A 21,933-nucleotide genomic window follows, 5' to 3' on the forward strand; every position below is an offset into this window, starting at 1 on the left:
GGTCTCAGTCTCCTGAGGCTCCAGACACTACACTCACTACTCACTACTTCACTACTCACTGCAATACTGTTGTTGCTGACGCTGGGGCGGTCATTTATACCGTGGACTGATGTGACTGACGTGGCTGTCGATGACGTGGCGGAGTGGGAATTAGCGCGAAGACTATTTGGAGTGGCGCGAAGATTTTTGACGGCTGGAATTGTATTTGTAGATGGAGCGGACGATGTTTTCTTTAGGAGGGGTCTCCAAGTCGAAGGTAAACGGATGCCGTCATCTCTTTTATTGAGACAACTTGGCCGTTTTTCGATTTCTATGGCTTCTCGGATAATCCTTTGTTTATAGAAGCGGATGGGGGCTATGGTTCTGGAGTTTTCAAAGTCAATTTTGTGACCTGTATGAAGATGGTGTTGGCCTAGGGCTGAAACTGAATCGGAATTGCGAACAGATATGGAATGTTCATAAATCCTATTTTGGATTCTACGATTGGTTTGTCCTATGTAAGATCGGGGGCAGTCTGCACAAGGAATTTCATAAACTCCGTGTTGTTCATTTGGAATGTTGTCTTTGACGGATCGGACAAGAGATGAAAGTTTTTGTTGGGGGGTAAATACTGTTTTTATTCCTCGTGGTTTAAGAATTCTGTCGATTTTGTCAGTAACACCTTTGATATAGGGGAGAAAAGCTTTCGTATGATCAGGATCTAACTCTTTGGGTTGTGATTGAGCGGGAGATTGAAGTTTATGGATGCTCCTATCGATGTGATTTTCGCGGTAACCGTTTTGGATGAGGGCTTGTTTTATCCACATCTACGCTCAAACCCACATGTTGGCTACGATATGTTGACGATACATTCGTCATTTGGCCCCACGGCAGGGATGCTTTAGCGTCTTTTCAGACCCATCTGAATGGTATACATCCCAGTATCCAGTTCACGATGGAGATGGAGACTAACTCATCCTTACCGTTTCTCGACGTTCTTATTAAGAATAACCAATCACAAGGTTTTCATCACTCTGTTTATCGAAAACCCACCCATACCAACCGCTACTTGCATGGCAACTCTCATCACCCACCTTCTCAAATTAATTCAGTCATTAATACTCTTGTCTCCAGATCAATCCGTCTTTCAGATGATGCAAGTAGATCTACTGAACTCTCTTCTTTAAAACAAGCCCTCATCCAAAACGGTTACCGCGAAAATCACATCGATAGGAGCATCCATAAACTTCAATCTCCCGCTCAATCACAACCCAAAGAGTTAGATCCTGATCATACGAAAGCTTTTCTTCCCTTTATCAAAGGTGTTACTGACAAAATCGACAGAATTCTTAAACCACGAGGAATAAAAACAGTATTTACCCCCCAACAAAAACTTTCATCTCTTGTCCGATCCGTCAAAGACAACATTCCAAATGAACAACACGGAGTTTATGAAATTCCTTGTGCAGACTGCCCCCGATCTTACATAGGACAAACCAATCGTAGAATCCAAAATAGGATTTATGAACATTCCATATCTGTTCGCAATTCCGATTCAGTTTCAGCCCTAGGCCAACACCATCTTCATACAGGTCACAAAATTGACTTTGAAAACTCCAGAACCATAGCCCCCATCCGCTTCTATAAACAAAGGATTATCCGAGAAGCCATAGAAATCGAAAAACGGCCAAGTTGTCTCAATAAAAGAGATGACGGCATCCGTTTACCTTCGACTTGGAGACCCCTCCTAAAGAAAACATCGTCCGCTCCATCTACAAATACAATTCCAGCCGTCAAAAATCTTCGCGCCACTCCAAATAGTCTTCGCGCTAATTCCCACTCCGCCACGTCATCGACAGCCACGTCAGTCACATCAGTCCACGGTATAAATGACCGCCCCAGCGTCAGCAACAACAGTATTGCAGTGAGTAGTGAAGTAGTGAGTAGTGAGTGTAGTGTCTGGAGCCTCAGGAGACTGAGACCCCGGAAGCCCTGAAGATGACGTCAGAGAGGACGTCGAAAGCTCGGCCTAGAAACCAACGACGCGGTTCAACCCGGAAGCCTGGTGAGTTTAATTTTAATATTAATTCTTTTGTTGATATTGATTTTAGCTTTAAGTTTCATATATATATATATATATATATATATATATATATATATATATATATATATATACACATTACTCTATTAATACCAAGCCCACTATATTAGTCAGACAACCGGAAGCCCACCCTTAATACGCCCGATAGAGGAGTGTATTTTATGTAGTTATATAGGAAATTCTAAAGTTAGTAAAGGCAACCTTTGAGGGGTAAGTTATTTTAATACACAAATAGTAGATATATGGTTTAGGTCTTTCGAAGCCCATACATTTGAAGGTAATACGAAGCCAATTGTATAAAATGTTTATATTTACCAGACTATATGAAGCCCGACAGGGTTGTCAGATTTCTCAACTTTCACTATTTTATATTGCGTACCTGATCATATTTAAAAATGATCTTTTCGTACAAAAATCGGATTTGTTTAGGTTTAAACATTTTTGAAAATAAAATATATATTATTTAAAAGTAATTTATTGGAACTAAAAATAATCTATTACGAGTATGTGGTTCAGTAAAAATAAAAATAAGCAATCACTTCCTTTCACGGAATGTATTATACACATATGTTTTTATTCGGACCCAGTCCTTATTTTCGAACACGTGTGGATGTAGTTTCAGTAGTTCGTCACATTCACGTTTCCGAGGGGTAATTTTTTTTTTCAATATGTTTTTCAAAGTACTGAAGTAAAACTTGTTTTTCAATATCTGACCATTTGGCTCTGAATCTCTGGATGGATTTCGTGGATGATTCTAAAAACGTCAAAACGTTAAAAAAATACAAAAAAAAATCACGTATGAATGTATTTTAACTAAATATTTTAATATCTAATATTATTATTTCATATTTTTTCCAGGGACGGATCCACAGGAATAATCCAAATTTTAAGCGCAGAAAAGTAAAGTGGTCGTTTAAAAAGTTATGACCTATATTCATTTAAAGTTTTATTTTAATATTAAAATTTCTAACCGCCAAAAATATTTTCTATGTTAACCTGGTAATAACGGTGGTAATTTTGAAAAAACAAAAGTAGGGAAAAATCTCAGGTATTCCCGTTTTTTCTTTCTTTTATCTTTTTACTTTTATATTTATTCATTGATAACGTAACTTTAAACAAAATATGGCGGAATATCAAAAAATTTTGTTTTGTGATGATCGTAGACACTTTTACTTTTACTATTCATACCTTTAGTTTTTTTTGTTGGTGGTTCTTCACTATTTTCTTCGTTAAATTCGTGAAACGGACTAGCCGCCTTTTTAAAATAATTTCTTGATAATGTGTTTTCATTATGTTGATCACGTTCCGTTGACTGATGCACATATCTGTCAGAATCTCGAGTATCTAATTCGTCTTCAGGTTTTTTTTCCCTTGTAACCCGCTTTAGCACCTTCTGCATAATCGGTTCTTCATCGCCTTCGTATTCAGAGCCATAGTATTCGTTATCATCTATATTAATTTCACTTAATTTTTTCCTCGGTACCGATTTCCCTTGCCTTTTTCCATAAGTAAAAGAATCTTGGCTACTTTAGCAGTCTGTTAGATATCTTGCGGTAGTCTAAAAGTGTTTTATTAATTTTAACACGATTTAAATGTCTATGTAGATACATGGTTTAGGTATCCATCGAATTTACCTTATCGGAAACAGTGAGAGTCTAATAGAACAATAATTTATTTTAAATACGGATTTATGAAGCATACATTCTAACAACGATTTTCGAATATTAAAGGGGAAATAACGATTTTTCATATATCGCATTCAAATATATCGGAAAGACTGAAAGAAAATATGCTGGTAAATTTTAAAAAGAAATGTTTATTCATTAAACAAATTTAGACTCAACACGCGTTTTGCTAAGTTCGGACAAGGAACAATTAAAACCCGGTTTTAACTATTTTTCAAAGAAAGCTTTTTGAAATATTTTGTGTACGAGATACCTTTAAAGTAAACTTTTCGAAACTTAACCATTGTTGCTAATTCTATTACATTATGTATGATATATCATATCAAGCATAAAAAGTTTAAAAAAATCCTAACCGAAATTAACAGTGCATGCATACTCTTAAAGTTGACATTACCTGTAAAACTCGGTATGTGTCTTCTTTGTATGTCCCATAAAAGTGGCGATTTGTTCCACAAATAATAATGGCTAATAATTGCAGAGTCGTGGCAATTTGTTTCCTAAATCTAGTTGATGTCAATAGTTCTGGATGTTTGGCTCCACAATTAATAGCTATCTTTCTAATTGTGTTTGCGCCAGACATCCAGCGATCTTCGGAATCAGGATTTACAAAAAGATATGGATTGGTTTCTGGTACAACATTGGTTTCTTGTCTGACTTTTAGTAAAAGGCTAATGTATTTTTACGTCTGGATTGAAAATAAAATTGGAACAGGTTTTGAGCCTTTACCTTCAGTTACAACACGAATATGATTTTTATATATAATCTTTTCAACTTCAGTGAGTGCCTCTGTAAAACTTTCTTGATTAAGTGTATCGTAGTTCCTCCCGTAGGTTTCTACTGTTAAATACTGCACGTCCCCTACTCTTTTACGGTTAAAAATCACCGTCTTAGCCAAAATACATTCTGTCAATTTTTTATAATTACTTCTAATATTGGTATTTTCCAGAAGTAGTTTAAACGATTCAGCTGATAGCGCATTTAAGTAGTCATTAAAAAGCTTTATCACTTGCTAGTGGCAATTGCAAAGGCTTTTCCCAGTGTTTCTCTTTAAGGGTTTTCAAAGCTAAACCAGACAGTTCGTTACACCAGTGACCCTCAATTAACTTTCTTAGATCTTTAATTTCGGTTTTTTTAATTTTCTGATCGATCCATTCTATACCAGGAAGACGTTTTTTTTCTAGAACTAGTTTGTATGCTACATCACAAACCGTTTTCAAGTTGGATCCCATATGCAACGCTAGTGATGGTGATTTGAAGCTTTTACTCTCTACACTATAACCACTTATTTCTTTGGTAGCAAGTATTAGGTAATTAAATAGTTCTGGTTTCAACGCATCAAATAAATTTTTAATATCATATGATTTTTTTAATGTAATAAGTAAACGGCCCAACTCTCTCATTTTATTCGAAATAACATTAATTATTTGTTTTCTTTTGTTTTGAGAGAAGAGTTTCGCCGTACATACAGATTAGGGTATCATTCTTTACTGCTTCACTTATGTCATCAGGACTCATGATACTGAATACTTCGTCTTTAATTCGAGCATTTTTTAAAAAAGTTGAGTTTTTCACATTAACCATCGCCATAAAAGTTTGTGAAGCAGATAAACAATTCTTTGGGTTTGACGATGACCTATTTTTACAGCTTTTAACGTGTTTGCTTAAAAACTCTTTAGTGTAATGTCCCAGACAATGACTACAAACAAAGTATTTTGGATCTAGTTTTTTTGAAGATTTAACAAGGCGTGCAATATTTTTTTCTGTTTGTAGAATAAAATATCCTTGTTTTCTTAAAGCAGCTACAAGTTCCATACGTTCCTTACTTTTGGGTTTTAGAGATTTGATTAACTGAACTTCCTTATTATCTGGATGGTGCCTGAAAAGGTGCCTGGAAGGACAGCTTTAGCATTTCAGTTCTTTTAATTATCTTGCTTACTAACACCTTTGAATAATCATATATTTGTTCAAAATCATAATTGTAGTATCCACGAATAAATTTCTTAAAAAAATGAAAATACAAGAATTATTAAATCAAGAATTTGCCCTATTGTTTTTTAGAGTATTATTTAAATTTAACAAAAAAAAATCAATATCCGTGATAACGTAGTTTTTATAATTAGAAACAACTATGCACATTCAGTAAATTTTTTTTCTTCAACCAATCGAAAGAGTAAGATCGTTCTTTTAATAACTCTACCCATACTTTATTCCCGTTCTTAAATACGAAAAAAAAAACGGAAGAGAAATAACATTAACAGCTTTTAGAGTAATTTGGGTGTGACTAAAGCAAAAATATTTGACAATAATAATTGATAGTAATGCGTTTGAATTGAAATTTGAGTGTAAATTAGTGAAAATGTTTCCTCTACTGGTTACTTAAGTCGTGTATAACTTATTTATGTATAATACAGTATATTATAAATATACCGGGTGCTGCATCTCATTACGCACCATAGGAATTACAATGCAAAAATAAAGAAACACATATTCCTGCTTCCCTAATTGTTTTAGCTAAAAAGTCCATAGGACTTTTTTTTGTAGCAAATTACTTTTTATATCAGATGGCATTCTCAAAAAACGAATTATTTTAGTGGTGGAGTGAAGATCGTCCTAAATATCTTCCCCTTTCCATCACCTATTTGAGTTATTAAGGAACAATCAACACCTTTTTTAAAAACTTCAAAGATCTGTCATATTTGTTGGCACAAGATTATCATCAATTTATCACACTAAAATAACTGCAAAATGATTTATTCCATACAAAAAAGTATAAATTATAAAATTGTATTATTCTGGAACTAGTACACGGGAAATAAGTGCATTATTTAGTGCCAAATATTCAAATAGTCCCATTCCAAATCATACCACGATCGGAAGGATAGTCAAAAAATTTGAAGATTTCGGAACTGTGGTACACTGCAAGTGTACAAGAAGGCAACCCCGACAGAATCAATATCCTGTTAATGCTGAGTATGTTACAACAACGTTCGGAACCGGCATTAAACTGTTGGTCCCGTCTATCCGTGTGATCACTTGAATTATGCACAACATAGTTAGACGCGAGAGGTCGCCAACGCCCGATATCGGGTACGGCATATTAAGAAGAAGAAGATGTTACAACTGCTGTAGTTGAGAACCCTCGAAGTAGTTTGCGTACTATAGCTAATAATTCGACCATCTCGAGAATTTTGCATAAACAAAAGTTTAAATCGTATACGTTCTAATGTCACCAAGAACTATTAGAAGGAGACTTTGAAAAACGTACGGAGTTCTGTTTTGAGATGCAAGAGCGGGCCAATCGTGATAGCGAGTTTTTAAAAAATATCTGTTTTACGGACGAATGTACTTTCACTCTGAACAATGAACCCAATATACAAAATTGTAGGATATGGGCTACTGAAAAACCGCAGCTTTTTCTAGAAATACGCACCCAGTACCCGAAGAAGACAAATGTCTGGTTGGGAATAATAGGTCATCACTTAATTGTGCCCTTTTTCTACGAGGAAAATCTAACTGCAGAACGTTTTATAATGTTATTAGAGGAAGACATTTTGCCTGCTTTGGCAGAGGTTGTCCGAGAAGACCACGAGGTGTGGTTCCAAATGGACGGATGTCCTGCCCATAATAGCCAGACTGTAAAAGAATTTCTCAACAATTGTTTTAATGATTGTATTATTGGACCAAATTGCCAAATTAAGAGGCCCCCTAGGTCTGGAGATCTTGCCCCAAACGATTTTTTTCTTTGGGGGCATTTGAAAACCAGGATTTATTCCGAAAAAAAGATAAATTCACTAGAAGAACTTAAAAATAGTATACGCGAAGAATGTAGAAAAACTTCTCCTCGAATATTGGCTAACGTTCGTAGAGAATTTTACAATTAGTCCAGGAACCGAAGCTTTTCACCTCGCAATTTTTACAGAATGGATCGATTTGCTTGAAAATTTGAGAATAAGTAGTGGATAGTCCAAGGATCAAAATCTATATGATGCCGAAAGGCGCTTTTACCATGGGGGTGGTTTCCACCCCGTCTCGGGACTGGAAATTTTTTATTATATTTTGACTGCAAAAGTTGATAAAAACATTCATACTAAGCAAAAAATGTTCTATACATTTTTTTGATGAAAATAATAGTTTTCGATTTATTCGCTATCGAAAGTGTTAGTTTTATATCGAAAAATCAATGTTTTTCGGTATTATACTCATTTACTATTCACTCAATTTTTACCGTAGAAAAAAGTTTTCCAATCCAAGTTCTTGGGAATTAAATAAGCTACAATTTTATATTTAAATATTTTTTCGTATCTCTGATGCTAATCTTTCTATTCTGAAGAAAAGGGCATTTTTTACCAAACTACAAAAATTCGTTATTCGTTTTTAACTCCATTTTTTTTAAATAATCATTCTAAGCCAGTCAAACTTCTGGAATATATTATTAATACATAAATAAAGAAGAACGAATAAGGCCGATGACTAAGAACACCGCTAACTTACATTATTAGGTATGCTTCCAATTGAATATCTCCTTTTTTTTTCAAAAAAATATATTCATTTTTTAACAGTAACTTTTTATTTTTTATCCTAGAAAGTTTATGAAAAAACAAAAGATGTAGATCTTTGAAACACACTCAGTGATCAAAAGATCCACAGGTACTGGTTTAACGACCACTCGTACGAAATCAAACAAATGAAATAGAGAATGTGGAAAAAATGAAACACATTTCTAAGAACTGGTGTTTGGATCTTTGATTCTATTCGAAAAATTTTTCCCAGCCAGAAATAGTGGATGTGTGAGTTATTCGTAAGGGGATTTTTCCACATTCTCTATTTCATTTGTTTGACCTAGAAAGTTTGTTAAAAAAGAAATTTGTAGGTTTTTACAGGACCTATAATGCTATCAATATTAAATCCTTTTAAAATCCACATTCGCAAAAAGAGGTGACTTTGAAGGGGTTGGTAAAGGTGGTTTTTGCATGTTATTACAAGTTTTAATTTTCAATGGCTCACTCAATTTTTGCTGTAGAAAAAATTTTTGCAATCCATGTTCTTGGGAATTAAATAAGCTACAATTTTGTATTTAAATATTTTTCGTAACTCTGATGCTAATCTTTCTATTCTGAAGAAAAGGGTATTTTTTACCAAATTACAAAAATTCGTTATTCGCTTTTAACTCAATTCTTTTTAAAAACTAATCATTCTAAGCCGGTCAAACCTCTAGAACCTATTAATAAGACATAAATTAAGAAGACCAAATAAGGTTAATGACCAATATTAATTAGGGTGGAGAGTAGGGGGAAGTTTCCGATCATTTTTTCGCTGAAAAAAATAGGGACTGACAATCTTTTTACTATAAGTCACTTAATTTTTTAGCTAGGGACTATTTTTTTCTGGAGATAGATATTTTTAAATACTTTAAATTAGCTTGAACAAGTTATCCTCGAAAAATGCATAGTTCTCCCGTCTTTTGACTTTGAAACAACAATATTTAGCATTTTACGAAGAAGAGCTAACATATAATAAAGTATAGCTCGATTACTATTGGTCTTAAAGCAAATTATAAAAAACGGTTTTGTTTATTTTTTCAAAAGGTACATTTTTGTTAAGCAAACTTGTTTTGATAGAACGAAAACTTTTTGAGTTATTAGCAGAAAACTGATTAAAAACAATGATTTTTTCGATTTAAACCAACACTTTCGATAGCGAATAAATCGAAAACTATTACCTTTATCAAAAAAATGTATAGAACGTTTTTTGCTTAGAATGAATGTGTTTACCAACTTTTGTGGTCAAATTAAAATAAAAAATTTCCACCCACGAGATGGGGTGGCAACCACCCCCATGGTAAAAGCGCCTTTCGGCCTCATATAGATTTTGATCCTTGGACTATCCACTACTTATTCTCAAATTTTCAAGCAAATCGATCCATTCTGTAAAAATTGCGAGGTTTTGTCGTATTTTAAGCTTCATTACTTGGACTAAATAGATTAGGGTATTGTTTAGTTCAAAATGGTGGAATATTCGAGCACTTGCTTTAATTAAATATTAAAACTGTGTTGTATGTTAAATTTTATGATTAGTGTATTAAGTATTAGTATTATTATAGTATTAAATCATTTAAAATAAATAAATCATTTTGCGTTATTTTAGTATGATAAATTGACGATAATCTTGTGCCAACAAATATGACAGATCTTTGAATTTTTTAAAAAAGGTGTTGATTGTTCCTTAATAACTCAAATAGGTGATGGAAAGGGGAAGATATTTTCGACAATTTTCACTCCACGACTAAAATAATTCGTTTTTTGAGAATGCCATCTGATATAAAAAGTAATTTGCTACAAAAAAAGTCTTATGGACTTTTTAGCTAAAACAATTAGGGAAGCAGGAATATGTATTTCTGTATTTTTGCATTGTAATTCCTATGGTGCGTAATGAGATGCAGCACCCGGTATATATTTTTGATATACTTCTATAAAAAACACCATTACAATTTAGAAAGCTGGCTCATTAAATCCGCACAAGGTGTCTCGAGTATTAAAAACAATCGCCAATACTTTGAAGCAATGTTGCCAATTCAACGGGACTCGTACTGTATGTGAATCAACTCGGGCTTCGAATACGCTGTAAATGTATTAAATGTGTATATAAATATACACCTAATGTTCGAGACGCCCCCTACCCATCAAATCGATGAACTAAATGGCGTATGTTTGGAGATACTCCCTGACAATTCGAAGCCCAAAAAAAAAATGTGTTATTGATAGCGTTGTGCAGCGTACAGTTTAGGCTCACACATATACACGTTAATCTTTAGGAAGCCCGGAGTGTATTGTCGATGCGGGCTTCATATTAATAGGGCAATATGGAACTTTTGGCTTCGTATTATCGGTTAATGAGTATATATATATATATATATATATATATATATATATATATATATATATATACACATTACTCTATTAATACCAAGCCCACTATATTAGTCAGACAACCGGAAGCCCACCCTTAATACGCCCGATAGAGGAGTGTATTTTATGTAGTTATATAGGAAATTCTAAAGTTAGTAAAGGCAACCTTTGAGGGGTAAGTTATTTTAATACACAAATAGTAGATATATAGTTTAGGTCTTTCGAAGCCCAAACATTTGAAGGTAATACGAAGCCAATTGTATAAAATGTTTATATTTACCAGACTATATGAAGCCCGACAGGGTTGTCAGATTTCTCAACTTTCACTATTTTATATTGCGTACCTGATCATATTTAAAAATGATCTTTTCGTAGAAAAATCCGATTTGTTTAGGTTTAAACATTTTTGAAAATAAAATATATATTATTTAAAAGTAATTTATTGGAACTAAAAATAATCTATTACGAGTATGTGGTTCAGTAAAAATAAAAATAAGCAATCACTTCCTTTCACGGAATGTATTATACACATATGTTTTTATTCGGACCCAGTCCTTATTTTCGAACACGTGTGGAGGTAGTTTCAGTAGTTCGTCACATTCATGTTTCCGAGGGGTAATTTTTTTTTTCAATATGTTTTTCAAAGTACTGAAGTAAAACTTGTTTTTCATTATCTGACCATTTGGCTCTGAATCTCTGGATGGATTTCGTGGATGATTCTAAAAACGTCAAAACGTTAAAAAAATACAAAAAAAATCACGTATGAATGTATTTTAACTAAATATTTTAATATCTAATATTATTATTTCATATTTTTTCCAGGGACGGATCCACAGGAATAATCCAAATTTTAAGCGCAGAAAAGTAAAGTGGTCGTTTAAAAAGTTATGACCTATATTCATTTAAAGTTTTATTTTAATATTAAAATTTCTAACCGCCAAAAATATTTTCTATGTTAACCTGGTAATAACGGTGGTAATTTTGAAAAAACAAAAGTAGGGAAAACTCTCAGGTATTGCCGTTTTTTCTTTCTTTTATCTTTTTACTTTTATATTTATTCATTGATAACGTAACTTTAAACAAAATATGGCGGAATATCAAAAAGTTTTGTTTTGTGATGATCGTAGACACTTTTACTTATTAATACCTTTAGTTTTTTTTGTTGGTGGTTCTTCACTATTTTCTTCGTTAGATTCGTGAAACGGACTAGTCGCCTTTTTAAAATAATTTCTTGATAATGTGTTTTCATTATGTTGATCACGTTCCGTTGACTGATGCACATATCTGTCAGAATCTCCAGTATCTAATTCGTCTTCAGGTTTTTTTTCCCTTGTAACCCGCTTTAGCACCTTCTGCATAATCGGTTCTTCATCGCCTTCGTATTCAGAGCTGTAGTATTCGTTATCATCTATATTGATTTCACTTATTTTTTTCCTCGGTACCGATTTCCCTTGCCTTTTTCCATAAGTAAAAGAATCTTGGCTACTTTAGCAGTCTGGTAGATATCTTGCGGTAGTCTAAAAGTATCTTATTAATTTTAAAACGATTTAAATGTCTATGTAGATACATGGTTTAAGTATCCATCGAATTTACCTTATCGGAAACAGTGAGAGTCTAATAGAACAATAATTTATTTTAAATACGGATTTATGAAGCATACATTCTAACAACGATTTTCGAATATTAAAGGGGAAATAACGATTTTTCATATATCGCATTCAAATATATCGGAAAGGCTGAAAGAAAATATGCTGGTAAATTTTAAAAAGAAATGTGTATTCGTTAAACAAATTTAGACTCAACACGCGTTTTGCTAAGTTCGGACAAGGAACAATTAAAACCCGGTTTTAACTATTTTTCACAGAAAGCTTTTTGAAATATTTTGTGTACGAGATACCTTTAAAGTAAACTTTTCGAAACTTAACCATTGTTGCTAATTCTATTACATTATGTATGATATATCATATCAAGCATAAAAAGTTTAAAAAAATCCTAACCAAAATTAACAGTGCATGCATACTCTTAAAGTTAACATTACCTGTAAAACTCGGTATGTGTCTTCTTTGTATGTCCCATAAAAGTGGCGATTTGATCCATTTCGTCATCATCGAGGGCTAATAATTGCAGAGTCGTGGCAATTTGTTTCCTAAATCTAGTTGATGTCAATAGTTCTGGATGTTTGGCTCCACAATTAATAGCTATCTTTCTAATTGTGTTTGCGCCAGACATCCAGCGATCTTCGGAATCAGGATTTGCAAAAAGATATGGATTGGTTTCTGGTACAACATTGGTTTCTTGTCTGACTTTTAGTAAAAGTCTAATGTATTTTTGCGTCTGGATTGAAAATAAAATTGGAACAGGTTTTGAGCCTTTACTTCCAGTTACAACACGCCTATGATTTTTATATATAATCTTTTCAACTTCAGTGAGTGCCTCTGTAAAACTTTCTTGATTAAGTGTATCGTAGTTCCTCCCGTAGGTTTCTACTGTTAAATACTGCACGTCCCCTACTCTTCTACGGTTAAAAATCACCGTCTTAGCCAAAATACATTCTGTCAATTTTTTATAATTACTTCTAATATTGGTATTTTCCTGAAGTAGTTTAAACGATTCAGCTGATAGCGCATTTAAGTAGTCATTAAAAAGCTTTATATCACTTGCTAGTGGCAATTGGAAAGGCTTTTCCCAGTGTTTCTCTTTAAGGGTTTTCAAAGCTAAACTAGACAGTTCGTTACACCAGTGACCCTCAATTAACTTTCTTAGATCTTTAATTTCGGTTTTTTTAATTTTCTTATCGATCTATTCTATACCAGGAAGACGTTTTTTTTTTCTAGAACTAGTTTGTATGCTACATCACAAACCGTTTTCAAGTTGGATCCCATATGCAACGCTAGTGATGGTGATTTGAAACTTTTACTCTCTACACTATAACCACTTATTTCTTTGGTAGCAAGTATTAGGTAATTAAATAGTTCTGGTTTCAAGGCATCAAATAAATTTTTAATATCATATGATTTTTTTAATGTAATAAGTAAACGGCCCAACTCTCTCATTTTATTCGAAATAACATTAATTATTTGTTTTCTTTTATGTTTTGAGAGAAGAGTTTCAAGAAATCAATAATTTGCCCTATTGTTTTTTAGAGTATTATTTAAATTTAACAAAAAAAATCAATATCCGTGATAACGTAGTTTTGATAGTTAGAAACAACTATGCCCATTCAGTAAATTATTTTTCTTCAACCAATCGAAAGAGTAAGATCGTTCTTTTAATAACTCTACCCATACTTTATTCCCGTTCTTAAATACGAAAAAAAAAACGGAAGAGAAATAACATTAACAGCTTTTAGAGTAATTTGGTTTGACTAAAGCAAAAATATTTGACAATAATAATTGATAGTAATGCGTTTGAATTGAAATTTGACTGTAAATTAGTTTACTCGGTGAAAATGTTTACTCTACTGGTTACTTAAGTCGTGTATAACTTATTTATGTATAATACAGTATATTATAAATATACCGGGTGCTGCATCTCATTACGCACCATAGGAATTACAATGCAAAAATAAAGAAACACATATTCCTGCTTTCCTAATTGTTTTAGCTAAAAAGTCCATAGGACTTTTTTTGTAGCAAATTACTTTTTATATCAGATGGCATTCTCAAAAAACGAATTATTTTAGTCGTGGAGTGAAAATCGTCGAAAATATCTTCCCCTTTCCATCACCTATTTGAGTTATTAAGGAACAATCAACACCTTTTTTAAAAACCTCCAAAGATCTGTCATATTTGTTGGCACAAGATTATCATGAATTTATCACACTAAAATAACTGCAAAATGATTTATTCCATACAAGAAAAAGTATAAATTATAAAATTGTATTATTCTGGAACTAGTACACGGGAAATAAGTGCATTATTTAGTGCCAAATATTCAAATCGTCCCATTCCAAATCATACCACGATCGGAAGGATAGTCAAAAAATTTGAAGATTTCGGAACTGTGGTACACTGCAAGTGTACAAGAAGGCAACCCCGACAGAATGAAGATCCTGTTAATGCTGAGTATGTTACAACAACGTTCGGAACCGGCATTAAACTGTAGGTCCCGTCTATCTGTGTAATCACTTGAATTATGCACAACATAGTTAGACGCGAGAGGCCGCCAACGGCCGATATCGGGTACGGCATATTAAGAAGAAGAAGATGTTACAACTGCTGTAGTTGAGAACCCTCGAAGTAGTTTACGTACTATAGCTAATAATTCGACCATCTCGAGAATTTTGCATAAACAAAAGTTTAAATCGTGTAAGTTCCAATGTCACCAAGAACTATTAGAAGGAGACTTTGAAAAACGTACGGAGTTCTGTTTTGAGATGCAAGAGCGGGCCAATCGTGATAGCGAGTTTTTAAAAAATATCTGTTTTACGGACGAATGTACTTTAACTCTGAACAATGAACCCAATATACAAAATTGTAGGATATGGGCTACTGAAAAACCGCAGCTTTTTCTAGAAACACGCACCCAGTACCCAAAGAAGACAAATGTCTGGTTGGGAATAATAGGTCATCACTTAATTGGGCCCTTTTTCTACGAGGAAAATCTAACTGCAGAACGTTTTATAATGTTATTAGAGGAAGACATTTTGCCTGCTTTGGCAGAGGTTGTCCGAGAAGACCACGAGGTGTGGTTCCAAATGGACGGATGTCCTGCCCATAATAGCCAGACTGTAAAAGAATTTCTCAACAATTGTTTTAATGATTGTATTATTGGACCAAATTGCCAAATTAAGAGGACCCCTAGGTCTGGAGATCTTGCCCCAAACGATTTTTTTCTTTGGGGCATTTGAAAACCAGGATTTATTCCGAAAAAAAGTTAAATTCACTAGAAGAACTTAAAAATAGTATACGCGAAGAATGTAGAAAAACTTCTCCTCGAATATTGGCTAACGTTCGTAGAGAATTTTACCATAGATTAGGGTATTGTTTAGTTCAAAATGGTGGAATATTCGAGCACTTGCTTTAATTAAATATTAAAACTGTGTTGTATGTTAAATTTTATGACTAGTGTATTAAGTATTAGTATTATTATAGTATTAAATCATTTAAAATAAATAAATCATTTTGTAGTTATTTTAGTGTGATAAATTGACGATAATCTTGTGCCAACAAATATGACAGATCTTTGAAATTTTTAAAAAAGGTGTTGATTGTTCCTTAATAACTCAAATAGGTGATGGAAAGGGGAAATTCGTCTTTTGAGAATGCCATCTGATATAAAAAGTAATTTGCTACAAAAAAAGTCTTATGGACTTTTTAGCTAAAACAATTAGGGAAGCAGGAATATGTATTTCTTTATTTTTGCATTGTAATTCCTATGGTGCGTAATGAGATGCAGCACCCGGTATATATTTTTGATATACTTCTATAAAAAACACCATTACAATTTAGAAAGCTGGCTCATTAAATCCGCACAAGGTGTCTCGAGTATTAAAAACAATCGCCAATACTTTGAAGCAATGTTGCCAATTCAACGGGACTCGTACTGTATGTGAATCAACTCGGGCTTCGAATACGCTGTAAATATATTAAATGTGTATATAAATATACACCTAATGTTCGAGACGCCCCCTACCCGTCAAATCGATGAACTAAATGGCGTATGTTTGGAGATACTCCCTGACAATTCGAAGCCCAAAAAAAAAATGTGTTATTGATAGCGTTGTGCAGCGTACAGTTTAGGCTCAAACATATACACGTTAATCTTTAGGAAGCCCGGAGTCGGGCCTCGTATTGTCGATGCGGGCTTCATATTAATAGGGCAATATGGAACTTTTGGCTTCGTATTATCGGTTAATGAGTATATGTATATATATATATATATATATATATATATATATATATATATATATATATATACAGTCGAACCCGCTTATTGGAATAGCCTTTGTGCAAGGCAAAAATATTCTTATAACCGGGATATTCTAATAACCGATCATTGGTGGCTAGTCGAAATAAGTGTTACCGAATATACGTAATAATATTATTTACATACTGTGCCAATGTGTAGTTCTACATACTATGCCAATATGTAGTTTTATTACATACTATGCCAATATGTATATCATATTATATGTACCTACATATTCAGTGTATGTAAATGGTTTTAGGTCTTTTTACGTCAATAATACAGTAGTGTAACTAGTACTTATCTATGTATGTGTTAAATACCAAATTACATTACATGTATGTGAATGAATACATTATATAATTAATATGAAATGTATGCAATATGTAGATATGTAAATATTTTCTTATTAAAATGCATACCTATATAACAAAATTACTTTTTTTTCTTGAGAAATTATTGGTAATTATAGCTTTTTCGTTGTTAATCCGTGTGGTCATCCTTAATCCATTGGTTGAATAGAAGTTTTATTGGCGTCAAGAAATGGATTGTTACATTCTTGTTCTTTTCTCTTCTTTTCGAATTTAACAAAGCCATAATTCCATCTTGCAAACAAGTAGGTACTCTCTGAGTGAATTCTAACCAAACTGCTTCTAACAATTTTATAACAGGCAACAGTGCCTTTGTGTAGACAAATAGAAATTATTTTATGACCCATGCATTTGTCGGCTATGCTAAAGATCGAATTGGTATTCCTAACAAAGTAATAAATATTTATTACCCTAATAATATCTAATCCAGCACTACCGGCCGTTGACGACAAACCATAATACCAAACATAATTTAAATTTTTAGTAAATTGTAAAAAAAAATATTCTTTGACCTGCAAAATATGCTAATAAGCGGTATTATCTAGTTAGATCCTATTCCAATAAACAGATAAATTTATTAAGGAGTAAATGGAAATGTTTCGGGAACTTGAATTTATATTCCATAAACCGGGATATTCCTATAGCAGGGATTCTAATAAGCGGGTTCGACTGTATATATATATATATATATATATATATATATATATATATATATATATATATATATATATATATATATATATATATATATAAATGTAAAGAAAAAAGAAGAATTCATTTTATGGATATTAATAGTTTTCCTCTTATATATATGTATTAATGTTAGCAAGTTTTAATAACCAATCTAGATTTATCTGGTGAGTTATATTTTTACATGATCTTTGTTTCCACTTTATCAGTTACTTTTTAGCTCTTGAAAATGAATGTAAACACATTCGAAAGCTCGAGTAATAAAAAATAGTATTCTAACAGCCCCTTTTTATTGACTCCAACCCACCGAATCTCAAAAGTGTTTTATATATATATATATATATATATATATATATATATATATATATATATATATATATATATATAGTGCATATATACATTTCTCATTCATATTATACAACCCAAAACTCGGCATCCAACAACGCATTAATATTCTTTCGTTTCACTTTCACTTCACCTACATAAATCTCTATAAATAGTCGATGTTATTTGATGTTAAAGTTAGCGACATTTCGCGTTAAAGTTAGCGATTTTCATGGTAATAATGATGTCAAAGTGCCTATTAAGACCGCGTCCCACCATCAAATAATTTGATCATACTGGTTTGAGCAAACTGAAAGTGACAGTTAGTGACGTCACATCCTGAAGGCCGCGTCTCACCATCAAATAATAGGTCTGTTCCTTTGTTTTTTAGTGTTACACTTTTGAGTGTAAGTGTACGAAATTCTATGGACATTTGAGTGTAAAATGACAGCGGATGTGACAGCGGCTCATGACAGCGGACAGTATTAAACGAAAATTATCGGTGTGCCAATCAAGCAAAGGGACAAGGAACTTCCGAATATGGCCTAACGGGGGGCACATAACATAACATAACCTAATCCTAATATTTACATTTGTAAAGAATATCCTGTTTGTTTTTATTGTCGATTGTGCAGCGAAATTGTGTGCAGCAAATCAAATATAAAGTAGTTTATCGCCTACAGAACTGAATTAGTCCATAGCAGTTATCAGTTTTTCTTTCTTGGGAAGCTTATACATGTAACTTGTATTGTTGTAAATTGTGGGAGTAGGGCAGACAGGGAAAAGTCTTATTTTGTACTGTTCCCAAGGCTCCCCATGCAATACATTTAAATGAATTATCCAAACAAAGCCGGGGACAATGGATAAAAGCCACAAGAAGAACAGATATAAGGGAACTAAAATTAAAATATGAAAAGTAAACATTTTATAAGTGGTAAGTTTAATGTAATTCAATTAATAAGGATTTTAAATGTCTACAATAATAATAAAGATGTGATAATTCAAGCTTAATTATTAGGAAAGCCAGCCATGTTTCACTTCCATGAAGCAGAGAAGGGAGGTATATAATATACTGTCCCTTTTGTCTTCTCACTAATTTCTCTTTTGCTAATGAAACCTGTAGTGAGGGAGTGATATAATCGTGATGTTTTAGCAATTGTGTTGTTCATTTTTTTTGCATTTTTTGTCTATTATAGTTTATAAATATTCAAAATCATTCATATGTTCTACTAAATTTCCGTCTAGGTTTATATGGATTTCTCTCAGTGTCTTGGAAATAAGTAAAGTTTTAGTCTTTGCTAATTTTATTTTCATTCCTTTGTCTGCAAGTTCTCTCGTCTATAAATTTAGGTTGCTTTGTAAAGATTTCTCTGAACTTGGTATCAATGCAATGTCATCTGCAGATACACATTTACTCAGAGTTATACTTTTTAATCAATGGTAACCTAAATCTAATTTTCGGGACTCTACTGCATTTTTTTATTGGTTCATTCATATATATAATATAATGAATAGCAGTGAGCTTAAAACTCCACCTTGCCTTACTCCTTGTGTATTAGCAAATTTGTTTGATTCACAGTTTAATGCTCGCACAATGTTCCAGTACATAAATTTTACTTGCATCAATTAGTTCTCCTCCAACATCGAACAGTTCAAGCCCTTTCCAAATGTGATGTCCGGGTACCTTGTCAAAGGCTTTTTCCATTGTCTTATAGTAAAGATATGATCTTGGACACTGTGCCCGGTCAGAAACCTTTTTGTGCATCGTCTAGTTGATGTTCCACTTTCTTTCTCAGTCTCATCTCCAGTGTTCATTCATAAATCTTAGCCAGTACACTTAGCATGAAAATACCTCGATAATTTGAACATTACTTTTTTACCTCCCTTCTTTACCAGAAGAGCCATTACTGCTGTTGCCCAATCTTCTGGGATGCGTTTCTGTTTCCAAATTGTTATCAGTAATTTGTGTAAGTAGTGTAATGCAGATTCCCCCATATATTTCAACAATCGTGTTTTGATATTATCTATTCCTGCCACTACCATTTTTCATTTTTGCAATGGCTTCCGTTAATTCTTCCATTGTTATTTCATTACTCAACTCTTTGGAATATTTACTCCATCTATTAACTATATCTTGTGGTTGGGTAAGTGTTTCTCCATTTTATTTTTTTTTATTTGCACGACAGTACTACCTGATTTACCTCTCATTTTTTCAGACCTTAATAGAACAATTTTTGGTTTGTCCTACTACTGTCTTGCTCCATCTTTTCTCCAAATCTCTCCCACTGTTCCAATTTAGCTTTTTTAACTTTTTCTTTCACAAGCTTCCTTGCTTATTAACTGTTATTTTCTAGATAAGCTCTCCATGGTACTTTCTTTTCTTTCACAGCTATTTTTATTTCTTCGCTCCACCAACTAGTCCTTTTTTTTGACTACTTTTATTCAATAAAAATATTAAAATACTCTTGTGATAGTGAAGAGACAGTTTATGTTTCCTTTCGATCCAGAGGCGATACACAATCTCCAGACAGTTGTTTCTGCCTTACGGCGTCCCCAGTGGAGCTGCCTGCACACCTCTGAATCAAAACGAAATCAAATTGTCTATTTAAGTGGAATTTCAAAAATAGTTATCTACTATTAGGATGCTTCAGCGATATCTCTTAAAGAAAAGAGAAAAGTCCCAGATACAAAATTCACTATTAAAATAGTAAATAATTATTTAAATCTGAAACTTTTCTTATTGGAACCCCTTTCTGGTACATCCTTAATCTCTTTTTGACTTTTACAATTTCGGACTTTGAATTATCTTTCTGATCTTTTTTCTAGATTAATGAAAGCAGAATGTAACTGTATACTGCAGAGTCCTTTTCCCTTTCTTTATTCATCATCTCTTGTCTTATAAATTGTAAAAGTCAGAGATTAAGGATGTTACCAGAAAGAAGTTCCAATAAGAAAAGTGTCAGATATAAATAATTATTTACTATTTTTATTTTAATAGTGAATTTTATATCTGGGACTTTTCTTTATTCTTGTGATACTTTCCACATTTTTATGATTTTTTTATGGTACACAATGTAGAATTTTTATTTATGTCTTTGTTTTAGGAACAACCACCAGATATTTAAAAGGTATAAAAAGAAGAAACTGCTGGAATTTCAAAACAAATGTGTTTGACTAGTAAAGATTTGGATAAATAACAGGAGTTACTTTGGGCTATAGCTACGTGCAGATTTATTTCCTTGTGGCTTCCTATGTTAATTCTTATTAATTATACACTTAAATATGTTTTTAGTCTCAGGAAGATTTTATATTTGATTATTTTTGAATAAACATTATTATTATTATTACCTTAATTTCCATTAAATAAATTAACTGTAATCAATAAAGTAATCGTTTAATTGTTAATAAATTATCAAGTATGATTCCCAAATATTTTATTTGTTTGACACCTTCTATGGGCTGATTGTGAGATTATAGTTAAGGTACCAAGGGTATTATAAGGATAATAACACTTGAGGTCAATGGTGTATATACCGAGGGCCTTTGGCCTGAGGGATATAAGTTGACTGAAAGCGATATTATCGTTAATACCCGTGGTGCCTTCAACATTTAATGTCCGACTAAATTATTTTTTATAGGCAAAAAATTGAAGGAATTTTGAATTAATTAGTTTTCAAATAAGTACATTTACCAGCAATAGTCGTAACATAATTGTGGTAACCATAGTTTTACTTGGGTTGTTATTTGTCAACTTGACAGTATTTAACTAGTTATTTAAATTTAATACCCTAGGGCGTAATTTTTCAAAATAATGCCCTAGAGCCTAGGGCATTATATCATACTTAACTGACTTCGAAATCATGTCATTATTTATCAAACTGACTTCAAAATCATGTCATTATTTGTCAAATAATATACGAGTCAGACATTAATATTATTACAGTAGAACCTCGATTATCTGTCAGGGCACC

General features: G+C 32.7%; 2 protein-coding genes and 1 long non-coding RNA gene across 3 annotated transcripts; 1 reads left to right on the forward strand and 2 right to left on the reverse strand.

The window, feature by feature from the left end:
- Window positions 1-2,539: 2,539 nt before the first annotated feature.
- LOC126881882 (uncharacterized) lies at window positions 2,540-3,613 on the reverse strand. Its single transcript, XM_050646534.1, has 2 exons — window positions 3,269-3,613; window positions 2,540-2,834 (listed from the first exon to the last, which is right to left on the reverse strand). The coding sequence occupies exons 1-2, from the start codon at window positions 3,477-3,479 to the stop codon at window positions 2,716-2,718; spliced, it is 330 nt and encodes a 109-aa protein (XP_050502491.1). The 5' UTR covers window positions 3,480-3,613; the 3' UTR covers window positions 2,540-2,715.
- A 7,481-nt stretch (window positions 3,614-11,094) lies between these two features.
- On the reverse strand, window positions 11,095-12,028 carry LOC126881872 (uncharacterized). Its single transcript, XM_050646524.1, has 2 exons — window positions 11,818-12,028; window positions 11,095-11,389 (listed from the first exon to the last, which is right to left on the reverse strand). The coding sequence occupies exons 1-2, from the start codon at window positions 12,026-12,028 to the stop codon at window positions 11,271-11,273; spliced, it is 330 nt and encodes a 109-aa protein (XP_050502481.1). The 3' UTR covers window positions 11,095-11,270.
- Window positions 12,029-18,331: 6,303 nt separating this feature from the next.
- On the forward strand, window positions 18,332-21,384 carry LOC126881890 (uncharacterized). The gene is made up of 2 exons (XR_007697048.1): window positions 18,332-18,896; window positions 21,067-21,384. It is a non-coding gene; the product is annotated as an uncharacterized LOC126881890 (long non-coding RNA).
- The last annotated feature ends 549 nt before the right edge of the window (window positions 21,385-21,933 follow it).

This window comes from Diabrotica virgifera, chromosome 1, assembly GCF_917563875.1.
Source record: "Diabrotica virgifera virgifera chromosome 1, PGI_DIABVI_V3a".
Taxonomy (NCBI): domain Eukaryota; kingdom Metazoa; phylum Arthropoda; class Insecta; order Coleoptera; family Chrysomelidae; genus Diabrotica; species Diabrotica virgifera.